Genomic DNA, 21,038 nt, shown 5'->3' with positions numbered 1-21,038 from the left:
CCATTTTCTTCCTGCATCTAAATGGCTGATGGTTCTCTCCTAGGGCTTGAGGACAGGCAGAGCTTTAAGCTAGAAAAAGCTGGTATTTCCCACCCTGTGCTAGAACGCAGCTTCCGAGAGTTTCTCCAAAGCGGAATCCGGCCGTCCGGAAGAGCTTCCGCATCCCAATCACAAGGGCTTCCTCCCGCGTAGTTCTTTGGCAGCGGGCTGAGCGTGGCGCCAAGAGATTCACCCCATGCGCCCATGCGCTGAGGCCTGAAACACTTGCAGGCCCCTGCTCAGCCACCCTTCCCAAGACTCACCCACGGTGTCTGTCTGTGGAATCACGCAGGGCTCGGGAAGCATTTTCTCGACAGGCACGCCGGACGGTAACCTATTAGGTGACCAAAGGATATGTCGAGCGTGTTGTGATCAGCACCGCTTGATGCAAGGCTGAAAGTGTGTGCTTTCTTGAAGGACTGATTGGCCTTTGTCTCCATTCTGCCTGCGCAAGCCCTTGCTTCTGGAACAAAAGCAGCACCCCGCCCCCCCATGCTTCCAAAGCACAAGGGAAGGGTTTCAGTAGGCTGGAGAAAAGGGCTGTGCCACAGAAGCAGGAATAATTTTATATTATTTTTAATTTTATATTGCTATTTATTTTATATTGTTAATTTTATATTGTTATTTTTGTATTTTATTGTATTTTATTTTGTGTTGTGAGCCACCCCGAGGCTTCGGCAAGGAGCGGCAGAGAAATGTTTTAATAGATAAATAAATAAGTAAGTAAGTAAGTAAGTAAGTAAGTAAGTAAGTAAGTGTGGGCACCTGTGCGGGGATGTAGAAACCCCCTGCAACATACCCAATGCAGAGCATGCGTGCAGCAATCGTTCCCTGCAGATTCCACTTACTAATTTTAATATTATCCTCCAAAGAGCTTTGGGGGGAAATGCCAGGGTGAGAAAGCCACTGAGCAGCGGGGTTTAACCCTCACTTTACCACCTGCTGTGGTCCTCGTCCTTGCTGGAACCCCAGTCTGGATTCCTAACATAGAAATGTTTTAATAAATAAAATAAATAAAAAATAACATTTCATGCAAAGCCTGCTTTAGCCCCGAGTTGTGATTTGAACTCAGGTCTCCCTGGTGTGAGTCTAGCACTGGACTAGTCACGACATACTCATGTGACCCTGGAGAAGATCTTTCCATATGATCATGCGTAGGATGGGCAAAATACACAGTCAGCTCAGCCGGGAGCAGGGTGGAGCCTGCAGAAAGAAGCAGCCCTGTGGCCTGGGATGAATGGGCTGCGACGGTCCCTAATTTCACAGGCTCAGGCTGCAGTTCCAGCAAGAGGATCCCTCTTCAGCATCGGTGTGCTTGATCAACAGGTGAAACAGGTGAATGTGCAGCAAGTTTAATGCTGCACATTTTGTCCATGCATATAAATAGTTCTAAGGCAGAGTCTGTATACACACAACTCAGTAAGCTGCAAAACACCAGTCCTTTTGGATCCGCTGCTTTATGCCCTCCCGGAGTGCCCATTTCTTTATTTTCATGTTAAGTGCCTACTTACTGCTTTTCGGGTTGCACAACTGCAATCCTTCTCTTCCTTCGTACTGCAAAAGAGGAGTGAGGACAGCATAATTTTTAGTAATGTGAGCTTGTAAACCTCTTGCAGATGCAATTCCCTGTGTTGGGTGGGAACTTCCAAACTGCAAGAGAAATGAGAGCCCTTCCCACACTCTACAAGCAGATAAAGAACTTGTGCTTGTTCTTTGAAACTCAGGGTCAAGGTGTGTGCATACAGAAGATAAAGTTGTCATAAAATGTCAAAAAACATGTCACTCCATTTTACAGGTGTCAGATGGTGTGTGTGCGTGGGGACAGGTATTAAAAGGATCTGTTAGAAGATGATGCTCAGAAATCCAGTGCATTTGAGCTAAGTGAACTTCCCATCTGTTTCTGATCCAACAGGGGACCAAATCTCGTATTCTTCTGTGCACCACCATCTTGAACGACCCTAAGGAAATTTGCGCAAGCAGTTCTTGCACGGTTGACATACAGCGTGTGAGGACACCATGCCCCTTGGACACTGATTTGCATAAATCACATGCTTTTCAGTACATTCTTAGCCGTTGGGCTGAGGCAGGCTGGAGTTGCCGGCCTGTATTCTGTCTGGCGTGCAAACTGCTGTTACACTACATCTGCATGCGCCGTTGCGCTACTGTTTCATTAAAACAGTGTGCTCAACAATCTAACGGCACACTTCCTGTTTTGGTTCCTCTTGCTTTCATGGGATCTGTACTTTAAAAATATACTAAAGCACCACTTTAAAAATATACTAAAGTATTCCTGCATTCAAAAGAACGTAATATGTGATCGGACTGGGCAACCCTGCTTGTCCTGGCACCGTTTCCTGTTCAGTGCATTAATAATAACCAAGTCTGCACGATTTTGCCCCTGCTGTTATTCTCCCCTATTAGAGAGGCACGGGTCCTTGATTTGACCCATATTAGGCATGGGTCCTTGATCTGAACATTAAACATATTTTCCTCTTAAAACCAAAATGGAATGCAATAACGTTCCTGACCCACACATTTCAATTCTGTCTTGCAGATGTTATTTGTAAGCAGAGAGATGTTTTGTCTTGTTCTTTTAACATTCCTTGGCCTTTCAGAGCAAGCGCCTCACTTTAGGACTGAATATAATCCCCACCTCCAACTTTCTATACTTGGGTGTTCTAGCGAAAGTGAAGATAAAATATTAAACCATGTTTTAAGGTTGGTTTTAGGCTTTTGCCTCTTGGAACCCATTAACCAGGATTTCCAGGTTTGTATGTAAGCAAACATCACAGTAAAACGTGGTTTCTTGGCTTATTTCCCTGCTTACACAAAATGGCTTGCACAAGAGACTTGTTTGTGTCTTGGTTATTAAGCAAAGATTTGATTGTCTGAATCATACTTGTTTCCTGTCCAAATCTATTATGCAGGATTCTGGTGCTCTTTTTAGATGTCACCAGAAGCTTCATACTAAAGAGAGGTTTACTGATTCCTTCGAAAAACATCAAAGAATGTGCCAGAACATGTTGGCATATGTCATGAAATCTGCTATTCCTGAGCTCCAGAAGAGGGTTTGCCTCTTCAGGGGAGGTTTCTGGGCAGTCAGCAAGGAGAGATCTTGGCCTTCCTCTTTGTGACAGACTTTGAGGTATTATACAGGAATATAATGTCCCCCCTCAGTCTTCTCTTCTCGTGGCTGAACATGCCCAGTTCCCTCAGTCTCTCCTCACAGGGAAGTGTTTCCAAACCCTGGATCATTTTTGTCGCCCTCCGCTGGACCCTGTCTAATTTACCTGCATCCTTCTTAGATCTTGGTGCCCAGAAGTGGACACAGTATTCCAGGTGAGGTCTGACTCCTGGCATCCTCTCACACCTCAGAGGTGTCCACTGACCCATGCAAGGCTGAGGGCTACTGTGCCCATCCATCTCGTCACCAAATCTTCACAGAATGACCTTTCCTTCCACTGATTATGACCTAAACTATGGAAACACCGCAGCAAAGACTTATACTGCCATATCAATTTGCAATTTTGTGTACTTACAAACCGCTTTAGGGGGTGCCAAGAGCTCGTAACCGTTTGCTTCGCACCATCCAACTGGGAATATGTCCATTGATTCTACGTCAACGATGTAATCTGGGCCAGGAGCTTGTAAACCTATGAACAGACATTCATGATGCACCTGGGAAGCCACGAAGGCAGGACACAGAGGCAACTAATACCCCCCCACCCCCACCAAGGAGAGGAATTCCGGGAATGCAGCAGAATCGCCTCCCCGCTCCAACAGTGAATATCCAATGATATTGACATTAAGCACTGGGGGAGATGAAACCAAAATGATTCTTTCCTTCTTACAAAAGGGGATTTATATAATTGCTCTGCTCACAACTGAGGCAGACAATCCTAGTGGTCTCACCAATTGTGGGGAAACAGTTGCTTTTTCCGAGTGCCGTTTGAGCTCCAGGAAAATGCAATTTACATGCCTGCTCCCTTGATGAAAGATTGCTGGATGCCAGGCAGGAACTGAGTGGCCGTGGCCGATTTCTTGAACTTGTACTTTGTTGCACACAGAAAACAGCATCTCTGGGTTGCTTTTATGAATTATGGCTGCAACCTGTACACACACACACGTGTGTGCATGTACATGGGTGAAATTCTCCATGGAAACAATGAATGTTTGTCTAGATCAGCACTCTCATGCAGCCAAAGTGCGACCGTGAAAGCACTGGACTGGGAACTGGGGCGATCTGGGTTCTTGGCCTCAGCTGGCCATGTAATTCACAGGGTGACTTTGTACCAATCACTCCCTCTCTGCCTAGCCTGCCTCGCAGGATTGTTGTTGTGAGGATACTATGCAGTAGAGGAGGGCTATGAAAGCTGCCTTGGGTTAAAAAGCCAGAATATAAATGCATAATAATAATAATAATAATAATAATAATAATAATAATAATAATAATAATAGCAGCAACACTTCTAAAGTCTAAGATGGAGATAAAAGCAGCTCAGGTTTTGCAGGCAAACAAAATATCTGGGGGTGGGGGGAATCCTTATACACCACCCCAGAGGGCCCAGTGAAGGCCAGGCGCACTCAGGGGCCGTGGAATGTTGCGTCTCAGCAGGAGCAAGGAATGAAACTTCCTGAGACAGGGCACTGCTCACGGGCTGGGACCCTGACCAGGAGCACGTGAGCGCTCCACCAAAGGGCAAGCTCACTGCCGAGCAGCACATGGCCGTCTCTTACCTTCAAAGTGCAGCCACATCAACCGGCCTTTTACGGTGGAGATGGAAGCCACGCAGATTTCAGCAGGGTTCTTGGGGTTCACAGCCTCCAGTTTCATATTTTTCATAAAGCCTCGGCTGAAGGACACCTGAAAGAGGCCAGCTGTGAAACTCTGCACAGTCCCCGGCCTGAGTTTTGCGCTTTCCCTTGTACAGACAATGTTCCATTTTGTTTATGTAGCAGTTTCAGCTTTCTAATGACGTTCATTGTCATACAGGCTAAGCTGGGGATGGGTGATGAGCACCCATATGGTGCAGCGGAGAGAGGGCTGGCCTGGGGACCCACTTGGACATAAAGCTCACTGGGTAACCCTGGACCAGTCACCCGCTCTCAGCCCAGTCTACCTCACAGGGTTGTTGTGAGGATAAAATGAAAAGAAAGGGGATTGCGCAAGCTGCCTCGGGCTCTTTGCAAGAGGAGAGGGGCAGGGACATAACGCCAACAAAGAAAGGAGCTCACGCTGTCTAATGAGAGGACTGCAGAGACTGGACCTGTGCCAATCCAGAGCCAACTTTTGGCTAAATACAAAACAGAAATTAAAATGGAAGGTGGGTGGAAGGAGGCGGCAAACCTTCAGAGATGGAGGCTTTTGCATTCACTGCACTGTCAGAACGAGCAATGAAATGCTCATCTTCTCTGGTGCTTTCTCTGTTTCTCTTATAAGAGAAAAGGTCCCACTTCGAGGAGCTTAAAACCGAAACTAGGGGCACATCTGGGAGGGAGAATGGTAGAGCAAAGACGGGAGGCAAATGCATTTCTTTCAGCTCCCAACATTTCAGGAAGGGGCACGGAGCAAGCACTTACGCCAAATGCCCCAGAACAAAGATGCGACTTTGAGAAAGGGCTGCGTATACACTGACACCAAGTAGTGTCCCCTTATGCACACAGGTAATGTGTACGCTGGAGGAGACTCCTGCGAGTCCCTTGGACTGCAAGGCGATCAAACCGGTCAGTCCTAGAGGAGATCAACCCTGACTGGCCTTTAGAAGGGCAGACACTGAAGGTGAAACTCAAATACTTTGGCCACTTAATGAGAAGGAAGGACCTTTGGAAAATACCCTGATGTTGGGAACAATTGACGGGAAAAGGAGAAGGGGACGGCAGAGGATGAGATGGTTGGAGAGTGCCAGTGAAGCAATGAACATGAATTTGAGCAGGCTTGGGGAGAGATTGGAGGACAGCATACTAAAAAGCAGAGACATCACCCTGCCAACAAAAGTGCGTATAGTCAAGGCTATGATTTTCCCAGTTGCAATGTATGGCTGTGAAAGCTGGACCATAAGGAAGGCTGAGCACCGAAGGATCGAGGCCCTTGAATTGTGGTGCTGGAGGAGATACCTGCAAGTCCCTTGGACCGCAAAGCAATCAAACCGGTCAGTCCTAGAGGAGATCAACCCCGACTGCTCTTTAGAAGGCCAGATCCTGAAGATGAAACTCAAATACTTTGGCCACCTAATGAGAAGGAAGGACTCCCTGGAGAAGAGCCTGATGCTGGGAAAGATTGATGGCAAAAGAAGGAGGGAACGGCAGAGGATGAGGTGGCTGGATGGAGTCACTGAAGCAGTCGGCGTGAGCTTGAGTGGACTCCGGGAGATGGTAAAGGACAGGAAGGCCTGGAGGGATGTTGTCCATGGGGTCACGATGGGTCGGACGCGACTTCGCGACCAGCAACAACAAATGTGTATGCAGGTTACAGGTGTGCGTATGTGCGCAAGGAGTTGCAATAATGGGGAAATAGGTGAGAAGGGACTGTGTAATTCTGGAACTGGTCTTCCGTGCAATTCTGCAATGCTTTCCAGAGCCAGTCGGGAGCCTCCATGCAATGCATTCCAGTTGTGTGCACCCATCCCATGGCTGGAGTTCAGGATGATTTTTATCAGTTCAGGGACGGTCTGTGTGGGACTCTGTAGCTAGAACAGCTCAGGGGGAAAGAGCCCTGCAGGTGTGAGAGTCCAATTATAAACAGTTCTAGCAGGAAAGAATGAACAGCTGCATCTGAAAGAGCCAAAGTGGCTTCATGAAACACTATAATGGGATTATTTAAGAGAAAAAGCAGATGTGTAAGAAATGGGATACATGAGCGTCTTCCCTTCACTCTGTCAAGCCCCGATTCAGTACAGTGTTACTCCAGGAAAGGAAAATTTATGCTTCCCACTGGTCCTGTTTGCTCCAGAAATTCCACTCTCCGCATGGGGGTTTAAATAGCAGGGGCAGCTTCCTTTGATTTCAATTCTGAAATGAAATGTTGGTGGGGAAACTTACACTTAAACTCGTGGGCTCTACTGAATTGGAGGCATTCAAGAGGGAGCTGGACAGCCACCTGCCAGGGATGCTTGAACTTGGAGTCCTGCACCGAGGAGGGGGCTGGACCTGATGGCCTTCTTGGCCCCTTCCAACTCGCCCGTTCCATGATTCTGGGACGATAAAGGCTCCCCTCTTAAAGCACTACGGTCCTGATCTGAATTGGGGCTGCAAGTCCTTGCAGGAGAGTAAGGAAAACGTGCCTCTAGGCAGGAGGAGGAGTGTGTTCAATGAGGCCTTAAGGCAGCATCCTAAGCTGGCAGAAATAAATGATCTGGTTCGTTTGGCTGCTCTCTCCCTGGGCGGTTTTGCCTCTGCACACCTCTTCCCCATGCAGAGACTCAAATGCACAGATGGGGCTGGTGCAGGCACGATGATATCTATAAATATATTTGCATCACACATCCCTTCTGCAGCGTGAGAGCAGCGCCAGGTCTCTGGGGCTGAGAAGGGAAGTAAAACTGCCATGTGCTGCCATCGTGGAGCCGGCAAGGCCAACACATCAAAGGACATGACAGCAGAAGAGGAAAAAGGGGGCTTACATTTCTGAAGCAGAACTGGGGAGCTGCTTCTGCCCCGCAGCGCTTCTGGTAATCTGCCCAGTCAAAATCTTGGCCGGAATAACCTGCAGAGGAAACCCAGAAAAGCCAAGCCGTTACCTCTCTTTCCAAAGCAAATTTCTGCCACCTAACAGCTTCCAAACGTGTTGGGACTGTAAATTCCATCTTCCCCAGCCAGTCTGGCCATTGGCAAGGGAAGGGTGCTGTATTAGAGATGCTTCACAAAACAAACAGCTTTTCCACATAGGTAAAGCCTCCAACATGAGATTGCATTGTCCCCTGACGTGCTGTTTTTCTAGGAGCAGCGACTAAAGGACAACAGCACAATTGCGACATGTGACGTTTCTACGGCAATACACAGAGGTGGTGCAAAAGATGCCCAAAGCCCTTAACATTTTCTTGCTGTTGCGTGCTGTCAAGTCATCCAATTAATGGTGACCCCATGAGTGGGCACCCTCCAAAAGGCTTGCCCTTGACGGCCCCGCTCCGCTCTTGCACACGCTTAGCACGGATCCATGATCCAACTGGAGTCCACCGGGGAAAAGCCGTGAGTGCGGTGGCACCAATTTTAGGGACTTCCCTGCCTCTGGGCAGTTTTTGGTGCCATCGTTACTCCAAGAAGACTTATTGCTTCCCAGCAATGTTTTAATGTTCTTATGGTTTTAATTGTTTATAGTCTTCTTCTTCCATCAATTTTAGCTTTCCGCCGTGCACTGTTCTGGAATCTGTCTAGATATGGAGCAACATATGAATATTCTAAATAAGTAAAGTTATTTAAACTTATAACAATTTGAGGGTGTTACAAGACTTCTCTCCTAGGGGTGTTCATTCATGCAAAACTCAAGCTTGCTGAATTCTCTCAATTTCACCTTCAAGTTCACTTCAACTCAGTCTATGCCGGGTGCAATCTTTGGTTTTTCCTTCTGCATTAATTTTTTGGCAATTTTTATGTGCATCCTCTTCCAAATGTCTGCATAGATTGTGTACGTCTTTGAAATACACATAGCCTTCTCCCATTGCTTAAAGTGTGTTTGTACACTATTTTCAAAAGCACATATGTTTTCATGTGTGGTTCTCAAATATACAACATAAATGTAGTCCTGGTTTGATCATTGAGAGGCAAACAGTAAATCCTGATCAAAAGTGAACTGAAACAAAGCAACCGATTTCTCACATTCACCCCACACTTCTGGTTCTACCCCCAATTTCAAATTAAGTTTAATTTCAACCTTCCCCAACCTGGTGTTCTCCAGATGAATTTATTTATTTTATTTATTTATTAAAACATTTCTATGCCGCCCCATTCGCCGAAGCCTCGGGGCAGCTCACAAAATAAAAATTAAAATATAATACATACCATAAATTTGATGCCAACTCCCCTGCCAGCAGGGCTATCTAGATGGTAATCCCCAAAATTCCCAGCCAGCATAGCCAACTGGCCAATTCTTCCCATAATTCCAAACAAGGATGACCAGCTAGGTGCCAAATCCCATAATTCCTAGCCAGCAGAACCGATGAGACAGCAACTCCCAGAATTCCCAGCCAATGGGAAATAGGAGAATTGCTATCCAACACATCCGGACAGCAATCCCATAATTCCTAGCCATGAGACAGCAACTCCCAGAATTCCCAGTCAATGGGAAATAGGAGAATTGCTGTCCAACAGCTGCAGGGAAAGGCTTTATTTAATTCCGGTTGAGCTTTATTTAATTCCGGTTGAGATGGGGCTGCTGGGTAATTTCTCATCTGGGTAGTTGCTGAACTTTAACAACACTGCAAGTCCTTTATATACACCAGGACAGATACATTATACAGTACATTGTGTGTATAAATATGTGGCTTTACACATCCAGCTTGAGTACACTGATGCTCTGACTTCTACCCATGAGCACGTGGCATCTCTGAACGGCAGCCATGCCCAAAACCCCGGCAAGCTCTGCTTGTCAGACATAATCTCAGATCTACACGCTAGAGAAGCTGCCGCCGTCAAGGTGCGCTGGAGCGCACAACTGAACACTCTACAGACTGCAATACCGTTTGAGCAACTGCAAACACGCTCTCTCCTTAAGGGCTCATCAAGTGGAACAAACGCTGCTAATGCTTCAAGGGGAAAAGACGGCTATGCATCTAACTTTACAAATATAAACAGTGCCAAGCTTGGTGCTTGCGTGTAGTGACGGCTAACGGATATTCATTTGCTGGCTGGCACCAAACAGAAACGGCGCAAAGCTCTTTCTGTCCCTGGGGAATCGACACACGTCTTCTCCCTGTTTGGTCGGTGCTAATTCTCCTCTATTCATCTGCCTTACGAAAAGCTTGGGGTGAAAGGGAGACATTCCATTCGAATCACGCAGCCCAATCCCCTTCCTCTGCCAAGCTATGCTGCTGTAATAGGGCAGAATATATCCTGCACTGAGATCACGCCATTGCTTCTGAGAACTCAAGAAGGTTACGTGGCTCTTTCCCCATTCCAAATTTATCCGCTGCCCCTGTGAGTTAGATTAGGCTGAAAAGTAGCGACGGGTGAGGGTCCCTCGGTGAGCGTCACAGCAGCGTGACGATCTGAGCTTGGATTGCTGCAGCGTCCAACTGACACCATGTCATACTGGCGTCTGAACAGAAATGTCTTCATTTGAACGTGTGGTTCTGCGTGCCGTGCTGTCCCTGTAGCTGAGCATCTTTCTGTTCATGCCAGAGGTTGCAAAACAGAAAATCTGCAGCGATGTCCTTCCTGCCGGGACCACTGAAAAGCTGCTGGTTTTGTTCCGTGCAGTCAAGTCATCCCTGACGTACGGTGACCCTGAGAACGAAGGCCCTCCAAATGCCTTGTCCTTGACAACCCTGCTCAGTTCTCGTCAACCCAAGGCTGTGGCTTCCCTTAAGGAACTGATCCATCTCACCTTCCTCTTTTACTTCTGCCTTTGGTAGTCCTAGTACGATTGTCTCCTAACAGGCGTCTTGCCTTCTCTTGATGTGCCCGAAGTACAACAGAATCATTTTTATTCACTTTGCTTTCAGGGAAATTCTGGCTGGATTTGCTGTAGGGCCCACTCATTCATCTTTCTGTTGGTGGCCAAACACCTCGGACAGTCGGTGGACGGTGTGTGGCTGCCGCCTGGCTCACAACAAGAGCCGCACTCCCAGAATCCCTGGCCACTGGCCATGCTGGCTGTGGCTGATGGAAGCTGAAGCTCAAAATACCTGAAGGAACCAGGCCAAGGACTGCTGCACTGGAACTGCTGACGAGCTGACCCAACCTGCAGAAGCATCACCACTTCCAATACCAAAGCAGTGCTTTATTAGCAACACAATAACCCGTTCTCAAGGGCTGAGCAGGGCTTGGGTGTGGCTTGTTGTTGAGCTACGGCTGTTATTGAAATATGGGTTATTGTGTCATTTGAATTCAGCTGCGCTAACAAGGCCTGGCTATGAATCTGAGAACCTATGGTTTGCTGCTAGACTGTGAATTGTCGGTGGCTGACCATGGTTTGTTATCTCAGCAGGTTCAGACAACGCAATAACCCATGTTTCAACAACAACCCACAATTCAATGATAGCACACACTCAACCCTGACTTCACCCTGGACTGCGGACTCTCGTGTTACAAGGGGGGAAGAAGCAATGGGAAAGGAACAGCTTTTTCACAGGTGTCAAGGGCTCAGTAATCCTAATTGGGCTACTGGAGTTTCCTGACTGCATCTCATTCCACTCCACAGGGGAAGCTCTGCTAACTGTTTACAGCAAATCCCCAAAATCCAGGAGATGCTGCATGGTATTAGGAGGAGGGGTTGAACTTCTTGCAATATGAAGGCCCAGTATTATTTCCAAGGAGCTCTTGGGGGCTGGATTTCAGCAATGGGAAGGACTGAAGCCAAAAGAACAGGGCCCAAAATGGATGCTCATTTAGCTTAACGGTCCTCTTGCCAGTGACCAGTCTTAGGAGAAACATCTCCATCTTTCAGAACGGTGGGACCCTCTCCAGTGACAAGCAGGTGGGAAAGGGTGTGGGTTTCTTGGAAGCAGGTGTAACCTTCTTCAGAACCTGGAAAGGCCGATTAGAACCTCAGGAAGGCTAGATCTGGCCTGCAATTCTGCGCGCCTTAACGCAGAAAAAGAAGTGCATTCTGCACACCATAGAAAACATGGTGTGGTGGTTAAGAATGTGGGGCTGGGACTCGGGTGATCCAGGTTCCAGTCCCCGCTCAGCCATGGAGCCAACTGGGTGTCTTGGGCCAGTCACAGACTCTCAGTCCAGCCTACCTCACAGGGTTGTTGTTTGTGGGGATAAGACTGAGAGCAGGAGGAGGAGAATGATGGAAGCCACTTTGAGTTTGCTGTATGGAAAAAGTGGGATATAAATCTAATAAATAAATACATACATACATGGCTCTCTCAGCTCTTTCAAAACCTACTGCTAGCCTTCAGCTCTGGGTTCAATCAATTTTGCACCAGCCTCAGAACTGGAGGAAAGAGCAAGCGTTTGAAAATGGAAATACCAACCTTTGGGAGGGGAGAGATGCACTCCGTTTTTAAGGCTCCACTGGACTGGCATGATCCCCAAGGAATCCGCGTGGCAAAGCATGGAGGCAGGGCTGGCCTCCGGGCGCAGGTCGTCAATGGTTACTTGAACAAAATGGTTGTTAAAAACCTGAAGAAAACCAGAGCGCGTGGTGTTAATCAGAGGCGGTGTTCGAGGATGACCCACTCAGGCTAGAACCCCAGAACTTTCATTTGGAGCTGCCAGATCTCTGGGAGGCCCCCTGCCCGACCATCCTGCATTCCATAGGCATGTGCTGAAATCACAGCAGAGACCCAGATTTTGCACCTGATTTCCCCAGGTGAGCTGGCTTTTGGCCCATAGGGGTGTCGCATCCTCTCCCCAGAAAATTTGTGCCTCAAGTTTTTTTCCTGGAAACTGACCTGCTGCTCTCTGCTCTCCAAACACCTTTTTACAGACAGGAGGCCTATGTCTGAGACACAGGTAGAGCAAGACTTCAGAGATCACCGTCTCATGTGACTGTCCCCCACCTGGCCTGAGTCCCAGAGCCGTGCGGTACAGAGCACTGCCTCCGGCACACGTCCTTCGGAGGAGTTTCTGCACTGGCACACCAGGCTGCAACGAGCCTCCTCCAGCTTGGCGTGACGTGCTGGACTCCAACTCCCAGCAGCCCCAGCCAGGTGGGCTTGGCGGCAGTGCTTGCTTCCTTAAGGTAAGCCATACGAGGAGAGACTGAGGGAGCTGGATCTTTTCAGCCTGGAGAGGAGAGGACTCAGAGGGGACCTGTTAGCCACATGCAGGTAGGTGAGGGGGTGCCATGCAGAGGTGGGTCGTGACCTTTTTTCCCCTGCAGAGGAGGGAAGGATGCGTTCCAACAGAGCAAAGCTCAGGGAAGCAAGATTTAGGGTGGGTGCCAGGAGGTACTTCCTGACAGTTGGGACCCCGAGGGTATGGAATGGGCTTCCATGGGAGGTGGTTGAAGCCCCATCGGTGCAGGTGTCCAAGGATAGGCTGGACATGCACATGGTAGCCACATCATGAGTGGAGCAGGCCGGAGCCGGGGGTCAGACTAGATGGCCCAGGAGGTCCCTTCTGACTCCCTCTGTTTCTATGTTTCCTTTGGCAAAGAAAACACTGCCTCAAGTGGAGAATCCTTATCTAGAAAAGCTGAGGTGCCGTTTCCTCACTGGAGAGCCAGGACTTGGCTCAGTTGTGTAACACTTTCATGCAAGCATTGCTCCAGCCGCCTTCCTCTTTAATGATGTGCAGTTTGTGCAGCTAATGCAGAAAACCACAGGTATCCATAGAATCCCTGCAAAGAACGCTCCTCCTTCCCCGCAGGTCCTAAATAGGATACATGAGGCTGACAAGCCCCTGTAAAGTTTGGGAGTGCCTGAAAACATGTACCTGCTTCTCAGACCTGTACATGTGGAACCTGGCAATTAGGTTAAGCAAATGCCCATGCTGGGCACACCCTATGACACAAATATAACTGCTTATACAGTACTAACAACAAGCATCAGACTCATTTCAGGAATAACTTACAGAGCAAGCCTATGCCCCTACACATTTTCTAGGGGGCCCAGGATAGCTTGGATTCTCAGATCCAAGGATGGAGGCAGCGTTCCAACCTCAGATGAAGGAATGAGAGCTCCAAATGACTTTCTGTTCCTTTTCAGCTAACACAGGAAGAGCTGCACCAGCTCTTTGCTGAAAAGAACCTCACAGAGGATCCCCCGTTGCAGCTCAGCACCAACAATCCAGCCCTCTCTGTCTTCTCCTCGGATTTCTCACCTTGGATACCGTGGCAGGACAAATCCGACATGTGTCTCCCGTATCGACCACCTCCAACTTCATTCCCACTGTGAGCAAATGGTTCCTCAGGTCAGCGTGATCCTACAAAACACAGGCAAGGAAGTCATGGCCGAGTCCCCATCCTTTGGCATATCCGAGAACTATGGGGCATATTTGTCTCCCAGTCCACCCACTGCCAGTTGTGGGCTCAAGTGACCATACGAAGCAGGGGTCTTCTCTGTTTCCCTGATGCCCACATTCCAATTTCGCCCATGTAGGGAGACATTTTTGTCCAAGAGATGCTCAAGTTCAAGGCCTTTTAACACCTGCCCCAAACAAGAGATCAGGTTTCAAGCCCTTGTTTTCTTCTCCAGCCTCAAACAAGATCAGCTACTCGTTCACATGAGGAACTGGATGAGCTCTACCAGAAGGAAGGTGTGGTTATTAAGGTTTAGCAGGCAGTGTCAGGAGCTTGTGAATGTCCCAGAACCAGAATAGCTTCTGGAAGGGAAGCCAAGGGTTAGAGTTTCAGCTGGTTTGAAAGACCCCAAAGAGAACTGACCTGGAGCTCCGTTTCCCAGTTATTCTGCAGAGAAGGGCTGCTTTTGCTGTGAGAACAAGGCTATTTGCCCTTCTGTTTGCCCAGAAAGGGGTGGGAGGAACTGTGTCTGTACTGACAGATTTTCTCTCTCTCTCTCTCCCTCTGTGTGTGTGTGTGGGGGGGGGATGTATTCCAGGGGTGTGCAGGACAAAAGAGGAAGGCCAAGAAGGAAGCGAAAGCATTATTGCCGCTTAATGCCAGGAACTATATCTTAGGAGAGGCGGTTTGTCATTTTAGCAGGGGTAAAATGCTGCATGGAAGCCAGGACCACGAGGATCCTGGCAGGTTTGCAGGGGAACCATGTGAGGTGAGACGGAGGGAACTGGAGAAGCGGAGGCTCCGAGGGGATCTGTGGGCGACATGCAGGCATGTGAGGGGATGTCACACGGAGGTGGGTAGAGACCTGTTCTCCCCTGCAGAGGAAGGCAGGACGCGTTCCAATGGAGCCAAGGTTCAATTTGGATGCCAGGAAGCACTTCCTGACAGTCAGGACCCCGAGGGTGTGGAATGGGCTTCCCCGAGAGGTCGTTGAGGCCCCATTGGTGCGGGTGTCCAAGGACAGGCTGGACATGCACATGGTGGGCATGTCGTAAGCAGAGCCGGCTGGAGCCGGGGGTCAGACTAGATGGCCCGGGGGATCCCTTCTGACTCGCTCAGCTTGTATGTTTCTATGAATTCCCAAAGAAGCAGTGGCTGAAGGAAAAGGGTGCGGCTGCCTGGAAAACCCACGGGACTGAACTGGGATTCCAGGAGGGCTGGGTGGGACCCCGGTCCAAGGTTCCACATCCTTGTTCGAGAGGATCGAAGATGGAGAGCCTTGCCACAAAGCAAGCATTTGTTGCATAACACAAATCACTATTCACAATGCCACTGGCACTTTAGACCAGGTTGCCAATTTTACATTTCCCCCCCATAGCGATGAGAGTTAGAAACCTGGTCAGGCTTTCTGAGGAAAGCGGGGTTTTCAGTCCTCTGTGCAATTTCAAGGACTCTACAGCAAATTGTACATAGGTCACTCTTCCAAATGCAGAATACCACTTTGCTCTACCAAGTTCCTTGGATTAGGTGCTATTTGTGCAGCTTTGCTCAAGCCCAGCTGAGAAATGATTGCTTCCAAGCTGCCAGGTTTAATCAAAGAAGAAGAGTGGCTTCTAGCCCCGACCAATGCAAAAGCAAGAATAAATAGTACTTCAATAATAGTAATTCTACTGTCTCTTCAGAGGAAAGCAGTAACATTCAGCCTCTAGCAAAAGCTGAATTGTAGAATATCTGAAAGAGACTCTGAGCTTGTTTGCAATTCATCACCTTCTCCTTTTATTAAACCTGCAGAGTTTTCCATAGTGATGTTTCCTCACTGCAGGGAGCCAGAATTCACGAGCAAGAAGGCTCAACATGAGAAAATTTACTGTTTTGACAGCATGGAAAGCAGGAAACTCAATTCTAGGCAAGGACAAAACAAGGAAAGGCAAATCATGAGAAACAAGACTTCATTTGGAGAAGATGTAGCCATGATATTAACTCCACATGAATATGTATTTATTCTGCTCCATTTGTTCACCTTTTGGGCGCCTACAGATATCACACCCAGACAAATTACATAGAACCTTTAAAGTGCAAAAGAACAAAAACGTAAAGCAAAACCAAAAGAAAACCTAGCATTTCGAGCAAAAGATTGACACCAGTTCTTAAACCCTCCAAGTATCTGACAAATCTAGTATTCACCATGTAGAAATAATGGCAAGAGCCCACCAGTCACAGTTCAACGGCGGAGCGTAATTGTTGCATGTATAAAGTGCATTTCAAGGGGCAAAAACCTCGGCCTAAATGTTTGGAGATGTTGCCAAACTGAATAAATGGACATGGGGTGGATGGACCAGCCCCAAACACTGAAGATGTGCTCTTATTTATTTATTTATTAAAACATTTTTATGCCGCCCCATTCGCCGAAGCCTCGGGGCGGCTCACAATAATTAGGCAGCTCTTAGGCAGCTTTGTACATTCAATGTGGCATGTAGAAAAATATGGATAAACACTCAATGTTTCAATGTAACCGTGGTTAAAATTATGGAATTTGCTGGCACAAGATGTAGCAATGGCTAACAACTTGGGTGGCTTTAAAAGACAAATTCATGGTGGAGAAATCTATCAATTGTTGTTGCTAGTCGCGAAGTCGCGTCCGACCCATCGCGACCCCATGGACAACATTCCTCCCGGCCTTCCTGTCCTCCACCATCTCCCGGAGTCCACCCAAGCCCACACCCATCGCCCCAGTGACCCCATCCAGCCACCTCACCCTCTGCCGTCCCCTCCTTCTTTTGCCCTCAATTGTTCCCAGCATCAGGCTCTTCTCCAGGGAGTCCTTCCGTCTCATCAGGTGGCCAAAGTATTTGAGTTTCACCTTCAGGATCTGGCCTTCTAAAGAGCAGTCAGGGTTGATCTCCTCTAGGACTGACCAGTTTGATCGCCTTGCAGTCCAAGGGACTCGCAAGAGTCTCCTCCAGCACCACCATTCAAAGGCCTCAATCCTTTGGCGCTCAGCCTTCCTTATGGTCCAGCTTTCACAGCCATACATTGCAAAATCTATCAACAGCCACTAGGTATAGCAGCTATACATTACTTCCAGGATCAGAGGCAGTATGTGCATCAGTTGCTGGGGAACACGGGTGGGAGGGCGTGGTTGCGCTCATGTCCTGCGTGGGGGTTTCTCATGAGTGACTGGATGGCCACTTCATGAACAGAACGGGCTAGGGAGGACACTGGCCAGATTCAGCAGGGTCTTACGTTCTTATTAGCTTTCTCAGAATCAGACAGTAATAATTTAGGCTCCAAACCTGCAACGAGGAAAATTCCCCACTCTAACTTGGTTAAATGCAAAGGCAAAGTTCACTTCGATGCGACCAATGAGACACACCCGACTTGCCAAGCATTCAAAATGGCAGCCGTACAAAGAGCATCCAAGAAGGAACGCCTAGTCTTCATGAAGCCTGATTCCCACCCCTTGCTCCAAGTCAAAACAGATAAACACAATATTAAAACGCCACTTATTTAACGTGACAGACTTTTTAGTTGAAAGACGGAATAAATAAATCTTTTACCTTAAACACTTCCATTGGGAGGGGAAACTTTGCTGCTTCAATTACAGCTTTATCCAGAGCGGCCTGCCATTCAGACATGGTCTTCAGAGGATAGATTTCTACAACATCAGAAACCACGCACGTGCTTAAGCAAGAGGTATACATCCCATAACGCTTTAACAAAAGTAATTAGACTGTCGATAACATCACCACTCAATGCAGACAAGCCACCAAATCTTGATTAAGCAACTTGGGCTCCCCAGCAGTTTGGGCCTACTGTACCCACCATCACTCACCATTAGCTGTGCTGGCTAAGGCTGATGGGAGTTGTAGGCTTTGCAATAAGCCTGAAAAAACTGATATCAGGATAAAGCATTTCCTTCTAGGGCTGGAGGGGGGGAGTGGGTCTCTTCAGATGTTGATGGGCTGTAACTCCCATGAGTCCCAGCCAGGATGGTCAATGGGAAAAGCTGACGGGATTGGCAGCCCCAAAACAACTGGAGGTCCGCACATTTCCCACCGGCTCTGATCTCTTTCATAAAAGAACGAATTAGCTTTCCAATGAGCGATGCAAAATGATTCCCGTTTAGGGAGAAAAAGTCCCACAATTCTGAGCAGTCTTGCTGTGGAATCCTGGGAACTGTAGGATTTGTTTTTGGTCTAAAACAGAGATCTGCACTACTTTGGCTGCAGGAGTGACTTTGGCTGGAAACACCACGGCCAAGACACATGGGTGGTCTTTCCCAGACTGGTAGCGATGCTAGAAGCCTTTGTGGGGGGGCTCTCCTCCCGACCACCCCCACATTGTCCTAGAGAGGTCTCATCTCCCAGCCACCAGCCCGGCAGATTCCAGCACGCTCATTCCTGATCCATGCACTCGAAAGAACGGATCTCTTTCACATGACCGGGAACACTCTGCTCTCCTGGGTCCCACACACGTTCGGGTCCATGCCGGTCCCTCTCTTGCGGCCATGCAATCGCTGTCCTCTCCAATGTCAGCACAGTGCGTCTCTGCGGCTGGGCAACCACGCTGCTCTCTGCCTCTGGGGCTCCCCACTGCCCCGCTGAGCGGCCAACTGCCCCTGCGCTTCCTTTTGCTTGCCATCTTAGTGCTGATGGGTGGCAGGTCTCCTAGAACCCACTCGAATTTCACTGTTAATGAAGCTCAAGAGCCTTGTCCTTTAATGCCCTTTGCCTTTTCAGCTCCTTGAAGGAAGTCTGCACGGCCACTTGCTTGCAACTTGAACCCCTCTTTGCCCATTGCTTGTAATTGGACCCTGTATTTGAAATGGCCCAGCCCCGGCCCCATCCTCCCAAGAAAGCAGGTGAACAGCAGGTCTCTTGGCCAGTTTAATGCCCCCCTCATCTCCTAAAACAAAGGCTGCGAATTGTAGTTCTGTGAGGGATGGGAAAAGCATCCCTAAAGTAGCCACTACAGCCCAGCATCAAGCGGGACCTCCCAGGACTATCACAGAAGAGTAGAGCTGGAAGGGGCCAGAAGGCCAGCAGGTGCAGCCCCCTGCTCAGTGCAGGACTCCCAGCTAAGCCACCCCTCTCAGAGGGTTGCCCAGTTGAAGGCCTCCGGTGTGGGAGAGCCCACCACCTCCCCAGGTCATGGATTCCACAGTCACACTGCTCTAGCAGGCAGGAATTTTTGCCTGATGTCTAGCAGGAACCTGGCTCCCTGGAACCTGTGGCTGTTATTCCGTGTCCTGCACTCTGGGGTGATCGAGAAGAGGTCCTGACCCTCCTCTTCGTGGCAGTCAAAGCTTTCTTATGAAGATGATGGAACTAGCTGTGGAAACTGCCCGGCCAGGAACAGGTGTGCTGAAAATGGGGTGGCCGTTTCTCCTCTTTTACAGAGGGTGATCCTCTTTTTGAAGATGTCCTCCTCTGGAAAGGGTTTCCACACTATGGTGAGATATACTGCATCCCTATTTAAATTATAATAATTGTGTTCCAATATTACTGTGTTGTAAGCCGCCCTGAGGCTTCGGCAAGGGGCGGCATAGAAATGTAATAATAATAATAATAATAATAATAATAATAATAATAATAATAATAATATGCATCTATACATATATTAGCATATGCAGGACAGGGGAATAACCTTGGCTCTTCCTGTGTCCTCCTATTTGGTGATGCATTTCTTCTTTCTTTTTAGACAATTTGCAAGTGGATACTTGCCCTAAGATCTGCAGCAACTCTGCCCAACCTGTGCTGGTCTTGAACTTCCTTCGCCTTGGAAAAACAAAGGCTTCCGGACTGGCTAGAACAATTTGGACAACCTGCCTGGACAACAGGAGCCCCTCCCACCAAGAGTAATAGCAGTGCATGTGGCGATTCTTGTTGGCATCATGGGTAAGGAGCAAATGGTTAAACTTCCACTTCCCCAGTGCCGCAGTGCTGATGAAAACGGGGGGGATTTACCTAGGGAGCCTTTACTTTTAATGCAAATTGACCTGCAGTATTTTAATTAAATTTTATGAATAAGACCTACATTACAATACTGATATAAAATACATCATAAAAACAACACAAGATATAAAATCCCCTATATAGAAAAAGAGCCAGTCCACCCCTCCAGCGGGACCATGGCTATATAATATTTATTCCTTCATTTCTTTCTTCTTCTTCACTTCTACTTCTAACTTTTTGTTCTTTCGGAAATACTCTCTGACCTGCAGTTTCGAACCCTTCTGTGAACCGACACTTAGTTATCCTTCAGAATTTTCATGACTCCAAATTTTAGTGAACTCCAGTCAAAAATGTACGCAGAACATTCAAAACCTATTATGTTAGGAAAATTGCTTGTAAAAATGTGCAGATATTAGGAGAAATGCATACAAAATATTTACAAATTGGCATGCAAGTTTACCAAAACAAACAAACAAACAAACAAAAAACGCAACGTTTGGGAAGAACTAAGCTTAAGACTGCAAACAAAAAATTCTAGAAGGAAAATGAGAAACTGATAGGACCTGCCCCTAGATTTTTAATACAGCTAACAATTATTATTATTATTATTACTATTACATTATTATACTGCCCATAGCCAAAGCTCTCTAGGCAGTTGACAGCAATAATCATAGAATCATACACTCAGGTCACCCATCCCACTTCTGCCCAGGCCTGACCCTGCTTAGCTTCCAAGATTAGGCAAGATCAGACACTTCAGGCTACATCAATGCATTTAGTGTTTAACTCTTAAAGCGTTGCTTGCACTGCACAAATGCAAATGTGAGAACGAGATGCGAGAGCAGAAAAGACGCACAAGGGGCGGCAGAAGAACTACACAGATCATGAAAATCAGAGTCAGGTTTTTATTTTATGTGATGAATGCATGTGCCTAGAATGATTGCACAGAAATCCAATCAGCCCATCTAGACATAGAC

At 47.8% G+C, this 21,038-nt stretch overlaps 1 protein-coding gene across 2 annotated transcripts in view; it reads right to left on the bottom strand.

The window, feature by feature from the left end:
* SFMBT2 (Scm like with four mbt domains 2) overlaps positions 1-21,038 on the bottom strand; it is a 58,091-nt gene that overhangs the window by 11,791 nt on the left and 25,262 nt on the right. For both annotated transcript variants that reach the window (XM_044428392.1, XM_044428402.1), the window contains exons 6-13: positions 17,665-17,762; positions 13,969-14,070; positions 12,177-12,324; positions 7,659-7,741; positions 4,777-4,903; positions 3,579-3,692; positions 1,551-1,593; positions 303-373 (exon numbers count right to left, since the gene is read on the bottom strand). In XM_044428392.1, the coding sequence (XP_044284327.1) occupies positions 303-373; positions 1,551-1,593; positions 3,579-3,692; positions 4,777-4,903; positions 7,659-7,741; positions 12,177-12,324; positions 13,969-14,070; positions 17,665-17,762 (786 nt within the window). The remainder of the gene's footprint in view (positions 1-302; positions 374-1,550; positions 1,594-3,578; positions 3,693-4,776; positions 4,904-7,658; positions 7,742-12,176; positions 12,325-13,968; positions 14,071-17,664; positions 17,763-21,038) is intronic.

This window comes from Varanus komodoensis, unplaced genomic scaffold (genome assembly GCF_004798865.1).
Source record: "Varanus komodoensis strain SLA01 unplaced genomic scaffold, ASM479886v1 scaffold1, whole genome shotgun sequence".
NCBI classification, from domain to species: Eukaryota; Metazoa; Chordata; class Lepidosauria; order Squamata; family Varanidae; genus Varanus; species Varanus komodoensis.
Note: the sequence above shows the minus strand (reverse complement) of the source record. Positions and strands in the feature narration are given on the sequence as shown.